Below are 18,668 nucleotides of genomic sequence, written 5' to 3' on the forward strand. Positions count from 1 at the left end.
ATGGACTTGTGTAAATACAGCAGTGCGGGTTACATTTTTTATGTATTGAAGAGAAACACACAGCTGTTTTTGAGATCAAGTGTATTTTTTCATTTGGCAGCATCTACAGTGGCATACAGTAAAACTAAAAATAAAATACTACAACATACCTAAAATACAACCTTTAAATAATGAGTAGAGTTATTGAAATACAAAGGAATTTTTTTCTCATTTTTAGATCGTTTTTATTTAATACAGCTGTCACGAAACTATGCCAAAAGAAAGTCACTTAATTGCCAGCTCGAGACCATGGTTTAAGTATAGCGGGAACTGTGATAGCCATAATTAAGTTAGGATTCAGACACAGTGATGCTCTCAGTATTTAATGGGAAACATTACAAAATTGAATTACTCTTTCCTATCAAAGTCTCTGTTCTCTTATTAACAGTATATGTGGGAAAATCCTATTTTTCAAATAAGAACTAAACAATAATAATATATACATATATATCTCATATATATGTGTGCGTGGGAGGAGGGTTATATATATAAAAAGTAAATATGTGAATAATAGTGCTTATACCTAGGTAATAGAATTTCAGTTAATTTTTATTTTCTTTTTATATTTTGTAAATTTTCTGCATTAAATATATATATAAAATATATTCATAATGAGAAAACCAAGAAAGGTTATTATTAAGAATTAAAGTGAACTAGAGAACTGTCTGAAATTTTGGAAAGGACAAAGGTTATAAGCTTATATTATGGTCTCTAAAAAAAGTTAATATTAAAAACATATTGAAAGTATTAATGATAGATACAAACTAAACATTAACTTTTTACCTTCTAAGATAGTAAAGAAATTATTTTACTTTAAAATGATGGTACTTCAAATGCATTTAGGCACCAACAGGATGTAAAATGGCCCAAGCAACTGCGTTGTTTTTGTCACTATCTACTACGGATATTCCTCATTACTTCTTGTAAATCACTCCTGGCCAAGGGTACTGACCAAATCCAATGACTGCCAGTCAGTTTCACCTATGAAATCTGTCCTCTCTATGTAGTGACAGATTCATTTGATTTAATTCAACAAATATTACCACGGGTGTACTATTTATTCTTTCAAAGAATATTGGTTGCAGAAGACCATGCTGGGTACCGAGGACACTGTTCCTGTGTAGAGAAATGATTACAGGTCGAGCAATCACATAAAGTCCAGGCAGGGACACTTCTGAGGGTGACAGGGACAGCAGGCGTGCACTGGGACCGTGCAGAAGAAGAGAGACAGAAGATGTGCAGGAAGGTCACTCTCAGCCCAAACACTCTCCTGAGCTCGTGTCCCCCATTTCCAGCTGCCTTTCCAAGGCCTCACCTCCAATATTTCTAAAATATTGGTGCCAGCACTTCTCATTCTCTGTGATCTCTGATTCTGGTATCATTATTCTGCTAGTTGTCCAGACTTTACTTACTTAAATTTTTTTAACTCCCTCCTCTTCCCTCTGCTTCACACACAGAACTGTCCATTCTTCCTTTAGAATGGCTTCTGTATCCCCCTTTTCTCTCTTTTCTCGTCACTTCAGTGGTTCTGCCCTATTACCACATACTTGGGGTGTGGCTGGTGCTCCCTCCCCCATGCCCCAGCCTCTTCACTTGCTCAGCCAGTCCTGCACGTGGCCCACTCTTGGTCGTTGGAGTGCTGCTTTGACCTCGGCTTGCCTCCTCCCACATCTTCCAAACCAAGAGATCGTGTGTGCTGCATCTTCTTCACTGGCCCCAACACTCTGCCTTTGAAACCGTTCCCTGTTGCACAGACCATGGACAAGTCACACTTGTCCAAAGAAGTGTGTCACCACCTAACAGCAGCAGAGAGCCAGGCCTTGTCCCTGCTAACACTGCTCCTCGGCCAGGCCCCCGCTGACTTTCTGCCGTGCTCCCCTTTGCTTTCACGACTGTGCGAGAGCCACTGCTCATCCGGCTGCCTGGAGCCCCTGCTGGCTCCCAAATGGGCCAGGACTGTACGCAGCCCTCAGGAAAGGGCTTTGGTCCCAGTGCTCAATGGGCATTTTTCAACTGACACAGACTATAATAGGTGCCAGAAGGGCATTCAAAAGAGGCAGTCCAGCACAGTAGTTATGACTCTGGACCGAGACAGCATTCGTTCAAATCCCGAGTCTGCATCTTACTAGTTGTGTGACCTTAGGCAAGTCATTAACCTCTCTATGCCTCATTTTCCTCATCTGTAAAATGGGAATGCAATAGTACTGACTTCACAGGGCTGTTCTGAGGATTAAATGAGTTCATATTTGTAAAGTTCTTATAATACTACCTGCACATAGTAAGCACTGTGTAAGTGTTTATTAAATAAATATAACCAAGGATGACCTAAAAAGAAGGCCACCAGGAGAAATGCTGTATCTGGATATCTCTGGCACCTAAACCACGCTGAGTTTTCACCTGTCTGTCTTTTTTTTTTTTGTGAGGAAGATCAGCCCTGAGCTAAGATCCATGCTAATCCTCCTCTTTTTGCTGAGGAAGATCGGCTCTGAGCTAACATCTATTGCCAATCCTCCTCCTTTTTTTTTCTTCCCCCCAAAGCCCCAGCAGATAGTTGTATGTCATAGTTGCACATCCCTCTAGTTGCTGTATGTGGGACGCGGCATCAGTATGGCCGGAGAAGCAGTGCGTCGGTGCGCGCCCGGGATCCGAACCCGGGACGCCAGCAGCGGAGCGCGCACACTTAACCACTAAGCCACGGGGCCGGCCTCACCTGTCTTTCTTTAAAGGGGCCTTTTTATGACCTGTAACCAATTCTCACCTGTTTTAATCTTTGCAATTGGAAATCATGGAAAACACAGTTCTTGGAGTTGTCTAAGGACATAATGCAGGCACTCTGGGTCCAGTAGTTGAAGCTCAGTGAGGTGGAACATCTCAGCATGTAAACTGTGGTCATGTTGTGATGAATCACTGCATCTTGGCTGAGAGCAGGAGCCCCGAATGTCTATTTTCAGACTGTCTCTCTGAGGCTGAAGCCTGCTGGGCCTCTGAGGCTCCCCTTGTGCAGACCCTGAACATCAAAGGCTTCTGAGGAAAGGGCACTGGTGGCTGGGAGCCCGTGACCCTCAGGACTGGCAGTACCAACCTTCAGCAACTGATAAGATTAGTGAGGCCTTGGGACTTCTAACCCACAGAAAAGTCCTGAGATCCTGCTGGTTTTTGGAGATTGACGCATTCTTACTTTCCTTTGAGCCATAAGAAATTTTGAAGCTTGCTCAGTCCCTCATTCTCATCAGTCCTTTTCTCATCCACCGGCTTTTTTAACTGCTTTTCTCCCTCTGCTTCCACTTGCCTTTCTCATTCTTATTGGCATTGAAATCCAGGATAAGTACATATTTTCTGTACCAAGTTGGCTGCTTTATTCTGAAGGGAAGCTCCAAGTCAGGAAGAAGGGCACAGAGCAGGCATGGAATTTTGGAGCAGGAAGACACGGTAGAGGTCATCTGCTTCCAATCCCTCTTTTTACAAATAGAAATAATGAAACATGGTACACAGCATCAGTGGCAATTAGAACCAGTCTTCTGTGTCCAAAGCCATCATTTTTTCACTATTCCAGGCCATTGTTTATGGGTCATTCCTTTATTTATCAGCCACTGGGCCCTGCTATGTGATAGTCACTGGCTCATAAAGGAAAGTCTGAGAAATATCTCCCTTCTTCTCCCTCCCCTGACCACAGTTCTCATCTTACAAAGAATAGCTTGAAGGTTATTGGAGACTGGCATATTACCTGATGGATTACTTTCAGTACTTGGACAAAAATGTGAGTAAAGGATATTGAAGTAGCTGACTGGCATCTTGACCATGGTCTACAGGGCCCCTGATTTCATAAAGTATGATGTTTAAGAGAAAGGCCTAGGAGCAAATAGCAAAACCAGGCCATGGAACAAGGAAAGCAGAGAAGGAATGAGAACCTTATGGTGTGGTGCTGGCAGAGTGGGAGGTGACATGGTGAATCTTTACCATGCAGATTTTGATGACTCTCCCGCTCACCTTGCACTAAAACCTATAGAGGCCACCAGCCCTTGGAGGGCCACAGGGGGAGTCACATGGTGGTGTCTCCCTATTTAGTGTGTGTGGTGGGGGGATGTCACTCAGTATGTTATTCAATGAAGTAGTCAGCTACTGGATGTGCTTACATATAGCTCTTCAAAATGACATCTGTATGTCATTGGCTTCTTTTTATTTCTTTTTAAATAATAAAGATAGCAGTATAAAAACACTGCCGCAGAACATTTAGAAAATAGAAAATATGCACAACTTGAAAACTACCACAGTTTATCACTTTTGCATACAGATGTTTATATAATTGCAGTCCAGGTCTTATACAGAATTCTCGCATGGGTTTAGTGACCCATGTATGTATTATGAACCTGTTCTGTATCCATTCAGTCCTTAAAATAATAAAAGAGAATAATGATGATAATAATTATGCCACAATATATTCCTAGAACTTTATGGTTTTCAGAAGCCCCATCTCACCTATGACATTTGGTCTTTATAGCAACCCTGGGGATAAGCATAGGTTATTATCCATGCTTTTACAGAAGAGAAAGTTCAGATATGCTCTGCCTAAAGTTATCCAGTACAGAAATAATGGTGACAGAATTATAACACAGGTTCCACTTGGCCATGCCGCCTCACTTGCTCAGATGTGGTGACTGCCCTGAGGGAGTGGGCGGTTTTGTTGAAGACACAAACACAGGTAAAAAGTCAGTTCTTCGCAAATGTATGAGTGGTCAACTGCCACATAAGTGACACAGGAAATGTGTTTAGATAAGGAAAACTTGCAAGTGGCCTGGAATAAATGCCTCTGAGAAATATGGGACTTGTGCTGTGTGTAAAAATGTAAGTAGGAAGTGGTGAAGGAAAGGGAGGAGGGGGCTTCCTAAGACCATATCTGGACATAACATATAAAGAGGATAGGCTATTTTGGTAGGATTGAACCTGAAATGCCAGGCTCAGTTTGGCATTTTCCTGTGGGTTATCAGAAAGCTTCTGAGTTTTAAATTGGAGATTGACAAGATGAAAGTGGCAGTTTAGAAGTGATCTGATGATATCATGTAAGGTGGATTGGAAGAGGAAGAGACCAGAGGCAGAGACAAAGTAGGAGGTTCTTGGCAGCGGTCAAAGTAAGAAACTAGGAGAACTGGTATTAGAACACCATGGTGGGAATGGGAGCAGCGGCATGAGAGACAGCTCACAGAGACCAGATAGAATTCAAGATCTAGAGAGGTCTGAAAAGCACTTAGGGATCAAGAGAGGATGAATCAAAGATAAGATGAGGGTTTCAAGCCCCTGCAAGTGGAAGAGTGATGGTGCTACTAATAGAAACAGAAAAGTTAGAAGAGGATGCAGTCTTACAGGTGAGATGAATTGGATCTTAGACACAGAATTATAGAATTTTAGAAGAACCACAACAGGTAAGACCTGGGTTCAGACATTTTTTTAAATACGGATATTTCTTTAAATGAGGCTTTACAGAGAAGACTTGTATTATAAAACAGGAGGAAGTAGTAACGGAGAGAGAATTCTAGAGCTCTGTTCCTGGGACCTTCCATGTCACCTCTATAGAGCTGATGAGGTTCCATGGAGCATTATTCAGAGATGATTGACCCTACCCAGCACCCTAATTTTTAGACAAGTGATCTGAGGCTTGCCGATGTTGACTGACTTGCCCACGGTCAACCCATTGTTAGTGGAAGAGCCAAGGCTAGAAGTCAAGTATGTATTGTTTCTTCCACCACCTCATGGTCACCTCTCATTTTGAATTTGAACTAGGCAGTGGTAAATTCAAGCAGACAAGCCCCGTGGTTAGCTGATGATAAGGAACAGAGGTTAGACTTAAGTGTAATGATAGTTGAACCCATGAGAAAGAAAGAACTCTGATAAAAGGGGATAGAGAAGAAAAAATGGTAACAACTTCGGCAAGTACCAAAGTTAACAGTATAAGAGGAGGAAGAAAGTAACCTTCTCCATGTGTACTAGGCCAGCAGAGGGAGTAAAACAGCCAATGATGACTAAACAAAAAATTAGGACCTCTTATATAGCAGAAGCAAGTGAGGCAGATGGTTTAAGAGGGGCTAATGTCAGTGATGTCAAATATCACATGGTGAGAGGACTGAGAAAATACTGCAGTCACTGAAAATCTTTCAAAGCGTAGTTTCATGGGGTGATTGATGAGAAAGCTGAGATTTCAGGTGATGAGGCAGTAGACACTGTGGGTGTACACCACGTATTCAAGAAGCTTTGCAGTAGAACGAAAATAGCACTAAAGTCAAGGAGGTCACAGGAAAAGTGAAATGAAAGGAATAACGAAAGGATTTTATGAAGCTGGGGAAGCCATAGTCTTGGCTCTTATGGGCTTGGGTGAGTGGAGAGGAACAAAAACAAACCAACAACAAAGCACAATTCTAGCTCAGTAAATTACTGAAAAAGAGCTTTTCTAAATGGATGAATTACTTTGAGAAATGATCAAAGTAATTGACAAGGACTCTGAGAGGGGTAATTTCTGCCTTCAAGTAGCTAACTCTTTACGAAGTCTTTTAAAAAGTCCATGAGATCTAGTTTCCAGTTATTGAAAACATCTTCTTCCAGCCCTTTAATGATTCCTTCTAAGTGTCTAACCTTTAGAGTTAAAAGGTAGACTAAGAAAAGATTTATTAGATTATCTTGTTCATTATCCTGCCAAGTGCAGAATTGTTACCTATTGTGCATTTTCTAGTCTGGAGTGCTTTGACTGTGTCACATGAATGGTGTTCTTGCCACTTCCCTCAGAATACTATTTCATAATCCTATTGATCTCACTGTGAGCAAACTCTTGATCTCCATCCTAATGTTTCCTTCCCACTGTATACTTTGTACACCATTAACAATTTGTCCTTAGTAACCTCCTTTACCTCCCAACCCCATCTGCTCTTATCCACATCCCGTTTGCAATCTCTAGGCATCTGGAACACCTCTTCCAGAACATCTAGTAGACACATAATTCATCAGGTCATATTACATCTATCAGGGTAAAGGATTTTAATGTAATAAAAGATAGAGTCTTCATAATTTTATTTTTCTAATGATGACATTTTCCCATTCTGATAAGGTTCCTTTCATTTTCCAGAGATTTGGGGTGGGAAGGAGTAATAAGGACAGTCAAGTTTTTAAGAAAAGGGCAGAGCCTTTCTAACTTATGATTCAATGTTTTAGTAAAATCTGTTCCCCAAGTACTACATAGATAGGTTGGAGCATCCTAGGTAGAGAATAAGAAACTTTTAAGGTAGGACTTAGACTTGAGCCATGTTTTTTCCAGAGTTAGAGATGAAAGCATAAACTGGTTATGTCCTCTGATATCCTTGAAAATGTACTCCCTTATTGTTTAGTATTACGGTCAATTTGTCCCTACTGTGATGGGTTGTTCTCAGAGAAGACTTTGGCAAGTGTCCGTTTAAAGTTTTATTGTGTGCTACCAGACAGCTGTCCTGGGTTCACCAGATTTACCCTCGTGGATCTTATAGCCTAATCATCCCCCCCTAGAAGGGCCCAGATAGAAGTCTGCACATACAGTGAGTTATGTTACAGAAGAGGAACACTGAGCTTGGGGAAGCCACCTCTTCTATATCAAGCAGTAAACAAGCCTTCTCTTTGTCCTAGAAGGAGACATCAGGGTTGCTTGCTGCAAACACAAGCCTGAGAAATGGCCTGTAAAAAGAGCTGTCAGGGCCTGGTTTCTAAATTCAAAACCCTGTATATCCTATTTTCTCCCAAATATCTTGACAAGATGTCATAGAAACATTAAGTTCAACATTTCCAAAACTGAACGTGTCATCTTCCCCCATACTTAGTTCTCTATTTTCCTATTCACTGAGGAACCTACTCATTCTCAACATTTTCCTCCTCTACCAGGTCATCAGATTTTTTTAGTTCTACCTCTTAAATATCTCTTACATTTTGCTCTCTGCACACCATTGACTTGGTTTTGACCTTCATCATGAAAAGGTAAAAAACAGACTGTTGCAGTAGGCTTCAACCTGGCACCCCTGCCTCCAGTTTCACTTGCCTCCAAACCAACATCCTAAAATACAAAATTGTTCATCTAACTCCTCTGCTGAACACTCTTAATTAGTTAAGCCTTCCAGATAAAATCCAAATTCCTTATCATGATCTACATACTTCTCCAGCTTCATCCACTGATATTTCTTATAAGCTTTCTTACAGACCTTTTATAAGAATTGCTCGCTGGCCTCTGGATAAGCACACGCTTCTTGTCACTTTGGACTCAGTATCCTTAAAAACTTTGCATTCCTGGGCATAGAGTAGGCATGTAATATAGTAAGTGGCATAAATATTTATTGGGTGGCTGAAAGTAAAAACAGGCTTAGCTTACATGCAACAAAGGTTTGGTTTGGGGAATTATTTAGTCCCACATTCTCTCTGTGTATTCCCTTCACCTTAACCAGTCATGATGATGGAGCTCTTCTGACAAACATTAGATGATAATTTAGATTTGTAGACACCAAGTGAAAACATAGAAAGAGGGGAGAGATGTTGCTTATATCTACTTTGTACTTTGTAAGACTACCCCAAACTCACAGCTACCAATAATTGTAATTCTCTTGTTCAACTGAATAGCCCTATTGTAAATACAGAAAAATCCAATTAACTTTATTTTCCAAGGAACCCATGATACATGAGTCATTATTAACACTCCTCCTCTTTTTTTCTTTTCCGGTGACGAAGATTAGCCCTGAGCTAGCATCTGTCACCAATCCTCCTCTTTTTGCTGAGGAAGATTGGCCCTGGGCTGACATCCGTGCCCATCTTCGTCCACTTTATATGGGACGCTGCCACAGCATGGCTTGAGGAGCAGTGCGTCTGTGCGTGCCCGGGATCCAAACCCCGGGCCGCCGCAGCGGAACACACACACTTAACTGCTAGGCCACTAGGCCGGCCCCTCCTCTTTTTTTAATAGTGGAAAAAGATAAAAGTGCAGCACATCAAGTGGCTATCTAAAATCACGATGCTCTCTTCTAGCCCTTAAAACACATCCGTATTAACTTTAAATTTTGTCTCTGGCAAAATGTGTGACATAAGCATTCAGCCATATCATTAATCCTGTGACTCTGTCAGCAAGAGGCTGAGCTTTTATATCATGCCCAGGGCAGGCTTAGGCTCCAGGGTGCTAAGTCAGTAGTAACTCTGTTGAGTGGTCACAAGTTGGTGCACTTCACTAAATGACGGTATAGGCCCAAGTCTCTAGTTAATATGCTTGGACACACCTTTGACTATAATGAAAGTGACATTTCCCCTTCTGGAGATTCTTGAGGCCAACTTAGCACAATATGCAAGCACTCCTTGGAGCCTGGCTGATCAGCTTCATGAGTCCTGTACCACTTCCCAGCATAATTCTTCTTCTCCCTCCTGGAGGAGTCAGAAAAGCAGCCCCATGTCCACTCTGGACAGAACTCACTGTAGTACCCAAAGGCTGAAGCATCTGCCAAGCCTCAGGTCTCTGTCAGGCCCAGCCCTGCTGGGCTGTTGTGAGGGCCTTGCAGAGAGGTGTGTTCACGCCACAGTCACTGACGATGACCACGTAGGAGTACACCATTTGTGGTCAGCGGAGCACAGGTAACAATATTCAATCTCAAGAAATATTTCCACAGAAAGGTGGTCCTAGGATTCTTTCTTACCTTTCCAACCTCATTTACCCTAAAACATTATCAAAGCACGGCCACTGGTAGGCCACATCTGGCTCCTTGTAGACATTCTTGATTCAGTAGCAGTTGTTGGGGCCTGCTCAAAGTCCCCTTTCTTTATGACTTTTGAATATGGGGACAGGTGCCTAACAGCACTCTTGAGTGGTCTCAATCTATTCTGCCCTTGCCATTTATTGCTGGCTCCTGACATGCTGCCTGCCTTCTGTGGTCCATTTCCCTCACTGAACCTGGATCCTCAACTGTGTGATGGCCCCAGGACACCACTCAGTTTTGGCAATTAATGTGGGCCTGTTGTCTGGTAAACTCTTCTCAGTAATTTCATTTGGTTCCAATTATCATCCAGGCTGTGAACAGATCACCCTTTATTGGAGATACTGTTTCTACTCAGCCCTGGGGTTTGTTATTTCTATTTTTCTTAAATGATGTGATCATCATCCTAGTTAATATTCTTCCATCCCCCTTCCTCCTAAATCTCTGCTGGGAGACTTTTACAGACTGGACTCTGCTCAGCGGTCTTACCCTCCCAGGCGTGGAAGCCCAGCACCACGTCCCTGTGGGACCTATTTGTCTTTAGGGCATACCACCAACAGAACTCGGCAAGCTCCTTGACCCCACTAGCCCAGGGAGATGAAGTGTCCGCACAGCCTTCTCTGCTCTAATTGAACAGCCTAATCAGAAAACACCATATGTCATTTCATCACAGAAGGAATTCCTATTCCCTTCCCTGTAGCTCCTCTTTAGAAAATGTTCTAATCCTATCTACATAAACCTTTGGGTTTATTCTGTTTTAAAGTTCTTCATGGTATTTCCACTGGGGGTGGTTCCCAAAATCCCTTTTTTGAAGTATAAGAGCATTTTTCATATTTGTGACCTTTTATGTCCAGCTGGGTCCAGACTTGCCTTGGACCATTCCCCAGACCCTTTCTGACCTCTGCCCTCATGGGCACACTCCTACCATTAGCCCCAGGCCTCTGTTGGTACCCTCTAGGTCAACCAAGATCTTCCCTCTGATCTATCATCACAGCACTGTGATTCCCTCAATTCTTTACCTTACTCATCTTCACCTCTCAGTCTTGATCACTCAATCTTCAGCAAGTAAGTCTGACCTTTCGAGGAGCCTCCAGAATGCTCACCAAATACTACCAACTGCAATTTCTCAGGAGAGCCTTCTTTCCTGGCAATTTCTAATTATCCCTGATTTACAAAGTAGTAGCTCATAGATTAAATTCAGCTTGTAGATCTATTTTGATTGGCAGGCACTGAGGTTTTTCGGGTTTTTTTCTCCTTTCTTTTTTTTTATTTGAATGCCTTCAGATGGGGTTTGTGCTCTTTACATGCCCAACATGCTCCCAACAATGTCCTATATGCTTTTATCTGACCAATTTTGTTAATTTGTATTAACTAGCTATCTATCTAGCGTATAATCAGTTCTGGCCCTGGTAACACCTGCCAAACCGTTTGCCCAGACCATCTAAGTTCTCCTTTGTCCTTCCCTACCTATCCTCTATAATTCTGGCAGATTCCCCACCATCTAATGGCAACAGTGTCCTTAACTCTTTGCTCAATATGCTAGTCCTTCTTTGAAGCTTATCTTTCAGTGAGAAATTTCCCTCCAAGACTCAACTACCCTAATGATTCTACTATCCTATATATGCTGGTCTCTGACCATTATATTTGACTTTCTAGTAAATCATTCTCCATTTTGAGTGCTAATATCAAGTCTGGGAGAATATGAGTTAAATCTTTTTCTCTGTTTTTAAATAAAAAAGACCATAGAGAGAACTAAAAATAGTCCAGCCTCACTGTTTCACATGTTATTGGCTTGTTGTACAATTCTTCATTTTTAGTTTCCAAAGAAAAGAATTTCCCAACCTTTGCTTTATCTACCTTTTGCAGTTGTGTATAAGGACATATACTTACTCAACTTAAACACTCCTAACAACAATCGTATCTCACCTTCCCAATAGGCCCTGTTTCCCCACACACTCACACAAATTACTAGCACAGAATTATAAATCAGTCTATATATGCTTTTCAAGAAAATTTTTCATATTTCAAATAAAACATGTTAAAGTAGCTATAGTCAAATACAGTTTTTGCCAACAGAATTTAATCAAAACATGGACAAAAACCTAAGATAACTGGCGCCAAATGTGCCACTTTTGCAGAGAGTTACTTGATTTGCTTGGAGTGGTAGCTAGGAGCCTAAGTTTTAGAATTACTTTTCTACTGTTGGGCAAATAGATCAATTACTTATAAAAGTTGATCTTCAGTTATAAATGAAGTGACATCCTCTTCTATAGAGTTTAAAAGACCTGATAGCTTTTATCGAAATTCACAGAATCTACATAAACACCTGTATGGTTTTTGTTTTTTAACTTTATAGGAAATCAATGTGCTGACAGTCGCATTGGTCAACCAAGACCGAGAGAACAATATTGAGAAAAGAAGCCAAGGCTTAAAATCAGAGAAAGAAGCTCTGCTAATTGGTAAGGAAATTCTGTTTCCTCATCTGTTCTCTTAAATAATTCTTAGGTAATTTACTTAAATAATATTTAAGTAATTCACCTCCAACTTGTTAATAGTTTAAACAGCTTTGCCTTCTGGTCAGAGGTGAGTTTAACTTCGTCAAGATTGTATTATATACATTTCAAATTAGGGATATACAAACCAGTGGGGATTTTGCTCTTCTGTAACCACGTATGTTACTTTTCCATCATAAAACTGAGTACAAGAAGACAGATTAATTGCATCTCACATGTTACAAATATGAATTTCAAAATTTGGACACATCACTTCGAAGTGGAGGCCATGTTGGGTCCAGTCCAAAAGTTCCAAACCAAGCCACGTCCCCAGGCTCAAGAGAGGCTACGTCCTGAGGTCAGCCCCAAGACCAGACCTGCAATGCTTATGATATAGGGGCGTCCAGACTACCCCTGCTAGGCTGATCCAGGGCAGTCAAATCCAGACTTCCCTGCCCAAGTTTGGATTCATTTATCCAAGATAAATAAAACAAGCTGGCCACTAAGGAAGGGGAAAGTAGAAGGAAGACGTTGCTGTTCACCTAAAAAACATTCTGTTGGCCCAGAAAATACATCTAGATTGGCTTTTTCTTTATCTGGACCAGACGCAAAGCTCTAAATGTTCCCTTTTGATCATCATCATGAGCAGATCCAGAAGTAGTACTTATTCTCACACGCAAGAGTTCTTGATGAGGATGTGTTGGTGATGTCCCCGGAACCCCACCTTAGAAGCCTGTATGTTTAAGGCTGTCTCCAAAGTCCTCAAATCCAGACAGGGAGCAGCCACCATGTTCACTCTGTGATGCACAGCATTAATTCAAGCTGCACCTTGGCGCTGACCCTAGCATGGGATTCCAAGTTTAGACTGGCTCCTCCGTGGCATGGTTAAGAGTGAAGTATGAGGCTGTTGTACGTGCAAGACAAATTGTTCTGTAGTTCGTTATCTGGCACAAGTAGCACCTGGTTGCATTTTCTAAATACTGCATGCACTTACCTCAAAATGACAGGTACACCAGGGCTTCCTGCAGAAGCTGGCACAGGAGGAATTAAATTCAAAAGATAGTCCAGACTTCATCCATCATATATAGATTTTTCAACTACAGGGTTATTGAATATGATATCAACTTAGAGATACTCCAAGGAAAACCAATTATTTTTTTCTCTCTGATGATATACAGCTGTAATCACATGCCGTGCACAAGTTTCATAAGACATGTTGATGTGCTCCCAGTTCCAGGAACCCAAAATGAACCCATATGTAGTTGGCAACTGGATTTTTTTTCTATTGGAAAATGTGTCAAACTCTGACAACTGTTTCTCTTTTGCTCAGTGTGACAAAGTTGTTATTTTCCCCATGATGCTTTTAGGGTATGAACAATGCACATAATGATCCGCAGTAAACTTGCTCTCTTTGTAAACTTGCTCTCTTTGTTTAAGTCTGAATAATGCAGACCACTTAAAGGTTAAAAAATGGGACTAGGTCTCCATTTTCTTTATTTTATTTCCTGCCCCTCACTACAGATTGCTTCTCCTTTTATGTTCTACTTGGAGAACACAGTTCATTTACAATGTCTTCTAAATAGTTAATATATAAATATACATACATATATATACACACACACATATACACACACAGACATATATATATACACGCATTTTTTTTTCAATCAGCTACCTCAAAATTTAAAAAACGATATGCTTTACACGCTGTAGGTTAATGGAAGTAGATAGGAGGGCTACATTTATAACATGTCATTTCTGCTGAGGTCTTCAGAATTAGAAGAAAATTTTTTAATTGGTAAATTCAAGTGTGTTAGAAAGAAAAAAATTTAATAAGTCAGGATCGTCAATAAAAAGTAGGCACAACCAACTCTAAATTTTCCAGGACTTTCCCGCTCGCTTCTGGTCTTTTTAACTGGTCTACCTATATTAACATTTGAAGTTCAGGGTTGAGCAAAAGAGAAAGAGCATGTGATACCCATTTTGAATCAATATATAAGAATGTTTAAGTAGAAGGGAGGCTGGAGATTTAAGTTTTTGATTAAAATAAACTTAGGAGTTTAATTTTTTCCTTCATTTCTCCATTTCCTCTCTACCTCAGTATTTTATTTTACCTTACTTAATGAAAGGTTGATTACAGATGTGACTTCTTGCCCAAACTCTCCCCCAGAATCCCTAGGTACTTATGCTTTTTTGTAGTCAAAGACAGAATAATCATCCAAAAGAATGCCAAGGTAGGGAAGAGTTTCCAAGATTGGCAAAATGGATCCTGCTGGAGAACGCAGTTGCCCCCTACTATTTAACATGCCTCCCTGCTAGTTGAGTTTGGCCATTCATACTTCATAGAAACCTGAGTGTTGTGACCCTGAAGACCTCTTCAGCAGCTTCTGGAATCTAGATAAGAACTGTGAAAGGGACAGAATGACAGAATATGGGTCCAAAACTGCTTTGGACCAGGCTAGAGAGAAAAGGAGTTTCTGGTCTGGGGCTACTCTTTTCTGAAGAATACTTGTAGGCAGAATGATTCTGGGAGTCCCCTGGACTTCTTATACATCTGGAGAGGTCAGGAATACTCTTTGCAATTTCCCTGGAATCTTCCCTTGGAATAATTACACCTATATAGAGGATACAGTGGGCCTGCTCTAAGTCAGTCTAGAAGGCCAGGAGCACAGCAGAAAAACTCTCTTGTGTTAGAAATACTTGTTGGCAAAATATTCATCACATCTGGGTGACGCCTATAGTATATGCTATATGCAAATGTATTCAGATAACTCAACACCCTCTTGGGACACACAAATGTTATATTAAAAATACACAGTGGCACAAATCTTGATTGCCTGGAAGAGAAGGGGAGGTGAGAAATAAGCTATTTAAATGGATTCTATCTACAGAGAACATAAAACTGAAGCTAGAACTTCCTAAACAATGAGTAGTCCTAGTTATCTGTGATTATTTGTGACACTGATTTATCTGGGCAAAAGTATATATTCTTTCCAGATATTCTCATGACCATTTTATAAAACTGGAGACTAAACATATAAGTTAGGTATATATTACAGAAGATTAGTGGGATTTCATTGATAACATTATTTACAGCTTTGCAGATTTGGATCTTGAGTCCCTTGGGAGTTCAACCATTCTGCCAAACTTTCTGCTTGACAATTAATGGGGATTGAGTGCCATGTTCCAACTCAACTAAAGAAGACAGGCCCTTAGAAAGCACTTTATTATTATGATTTTTGCATTATTTATTTTGCAATCAATCCTTGTGAAGACAGGTTGACATATAATTGGACCTAAAAAAATTACATTTTGATGGAAGCATTGCAGGGTAGCATTTTACATCTCACAACTCTATAGTCACCGCACATTAGGTCAGCTTGAAATTACCTAGTGTCTGTGCCAGAACTCCTAGTTCATTTCACATATGGCCTACATGTTGGATTTGGCATGCACTGAACTTGTGTGGGATAGAATGAGTACTTTTAAGACCAAATACTTTAAGTCTTTTAAGACCAATACTTTTAAACCAAAGCTTGGAGCTGTGTTTGGCTGGAAACCACTGGCTATTGTTATGAAGGAGAATGGATCAAAATTTTTTTATTGATAGGCAACTAGCTCTGAGGAGATGCTGACAGTATAACTCTGGGTCTGTATCACTCTGTCTCCTCTTGCCTTTTAATTAATTCCAACACAACAGATTTCCAGTCCCAGCAGCCCTGACTGGCACCCTGTTAATGCTAGTCATCATTGTAAATCCCATCCAGATATAGTCAAAACCGCTCAACAACTCTGTTTATAAGGTAGCTGTACTTCAAAACTTCCCCCGACCCCTGAGAACGATCCTCAAATTCTTAATGATCAGGCAAACTGTTTTACATATCATCCTGACTCCTCTGCAGATCAGGATGTACATACTATGGGTAACCAAGATGCTTCTTTAAATCAAGCCCTCCCCCTACCACCACCACCACCATTTCCATTTCCATCACTGTCACCATTTCACACATCTGCATACAACCTGTCTATGTCTGAATTGGAATGTTCCCCCTAATATGTGGATATTAGGAAGCAGATGAATAGAATGTAGAAAAATACACTTAAAGAAGGTTGAGTAGTGATTTTTTGGTATTTTCAGTGAATAGAGTTGAGGCTATATTTAGGCTGCACCTGAGAAAAGTGATTTGAGGAGTGTGTTCTTCTCTGAAAGCTGCTGACCATAAAGAATGAATCATTGACCTAAATCTTGTTTCCAAGACACAAATGTCCATATCAATAAATCAACAAACATTTGTCAAGAGCCTATGATAAAAATTACCAGCCTTCACTGTAAAAAAGAATCATCTGGGCAGCCTGTTTAAAAGGCAGACTCTTTGGTCCCCCCGACAGAGATTCTGTTTATTGTAAAACTAACATCCAAGGTGATACCAAAGCAGGCACTTCTGGGACCATGTTTCGAGAACTACTGTCCTGCCATATGTCAAGACTGGTGTTAGCTGATGGTGATGATAGGATCTCTTCCCTCAAGAAGTTCACAGTCAAGGGAGAAAGAAAGTAGTTAATGACAGTGAAATGTGGTTCGTACTAAAATCAGAAACAGAGAGACGGGGCTACATATGCTACAGATGCCTTGTTGGAAGAAAGGACAGTCAAGCGAGTCCTTAAAGGATTCACGGAGTTTCTCCGGATAGATAAGGGAGTCATCAAGGCCCTTTCAGATACAAGGAACAATTTACTGAAAGGCCCAAACACAGTCTCAGGGATTTAGTTAAAATAAGACAAAGAGATAGTAAAAAAAAAAAAAAAAAACTAACCATACAAGTTCAGGTATTATACTCACCAAATAAGTGGAACAAACTGCATTCTGGAAAATTAAATCTTTTTAGAATCCCAAGGCACTGAGAAGCATCAGACTAAACCACAAGTGTTTGATCATTCTTCTCCCACCCACTCACAGTCTTGCCTCTCTCTACTTCCCATAAATGCTTTATCACTCTGCAGCTGGCCACAGACAGCTGTCCCCTCATGACTTAGTGGGAAACCCAGATTTCACATAACATCCTCCCTGCTAGCTCTCTAGTTCAGTGTCCATGGAGCCTTCATATGGGCTGCAACCTGAAGCAAGAATATTTCAGGCTGGCTTATGGTCAGGCTTCTGTTGGTTTCCAGCAAGATACGACTGTGTCTAGAGAGAGACAGCTGTTCCTCTGCAGAGCTGAGGTTACTGGAGATCCCTGGGTGCCCACCTACTCCAGTAGCTGATAGGGCCTGGGGTTTTCTGAAGTTTCCCAGGAGGCTGCCAACCAGTGTGGATGCAGGGAAAGCTAATTTCAGCCAGAATTTACAAGTTGACATGGAGAGTTTGGAATGAAACTTCAAGCAGCCTGAGGAAGAAGAGTATATTCTGGTAGGATTCCATTTCTCATTCAACTCAAAGAGAATAATGTCCTGACCAAATTTAATGTATAAATTGATATTTTGTTCTTATCAAGTAACCAATCAGATTTTTAAAATAGGAGTCCATAAGAGAAAAAGATGGGAGTGGGATTGATGGGCCCTGTGACAAACCACAGTACCTGATAATCTTTAGACAGCCCTAAGCAGGGGAGGCTCACTCTGAATACTTGTGGATGGCGGCATTTGATACACTGGGCAAATCACTTATCCACTGTGGATCTATTTTCTCCTCTTTTTCAACTCAATACTCTGTAACCTATGAGGACTGTAATGAAAGCTGCATTGCCCCTTAGGCAGTGATCTTAGATGTAAGTAGAGGGTTATACCATCAACATATAAACATGAACTCTACTATCTTATACCTGTAAAACAACTTCAGGTTGTGTGCAAACACTTCTAATTGGTCTCCCAGTTTCTATTTTGTCTGTACACCACACAACAGCTTGAATGAAAATTTTAAAACATAATTCAGATCATATCATGCCCCACTTAGATCCCTTCTGTTGGTTTCCTACTATATATAGAATTTAATCCAAACCCCTTACTCTGGCATACAAGGCCCTTACGTCATCTGGCTCCCCACCTACCTCTAAACACATGCTGTACCATTCTCTAGGCAAGTTTGTTCCTACCAGCTCATTTCCACCTCAGGCCCTTTGCAGTTTCTGTTGCCTGTACCTGGAGTGATCTTCCCCCAGGCTCTCTGTTGCTGGCTCCTTCTCATTTGACTCTCAGGAAGATTTACCTTCACTCGACCTCCTGATGTAAAATGTCACTCCACCAAGCTTGAGGTTACCCCGCATCCTATCCTATTGCCTGTTTTGTTTTCTTCACTATGCTGACCACTGTCTGAAATGGTTCCTTTCTTTTTAATCTTTGTGTTTATCATCTGCGTTGCTCACTTAGAATACAAGTTCCCCAAGAGCAGGAACCTCGTGTCTCTGTGCAG

General features: G+C 41.0%; 1 protein-coding gene across 1 annotated transcript in view; it reads left to right on the forward strand.

The window, feature by feature from the left end:
* ENOX1 (ecto-NOX disulfide-thiol exchanger 1) overlaps window positions 1-18,668 on the forward strand; it is a 259,199-nt gene that overhangs the window by 224,561 nt on the left and 15,970 nt on the right. The window contains exon 13 of the mRNA XM_058548228.1: window positions 12,127-12,229. Coding sequence (XP_058404211.1) covers window positions 12,127-12,229 — 103 coding nt within the window. The remainder of the gene's footprint in view (window positions 1-12,126; window positions 12,230-18,668) is intronic.

The sequence above is a fragment of the Diceros bicornis genome, chromosome 9, assembly GCF_020826845.1.
Source record: "Diceros bicornis minor isolate mBicDic1 chromosome 9, mDicBic1.mat.cur, whole genome shotgun sequence".
Taxonomy (NCBI): domain Eukaryota; kingdom Metazoa; phylum Chordata; class Mammalia; order Perissodactyla; family Rhinocerotidae; genus Diceros; species Diceros bicornis.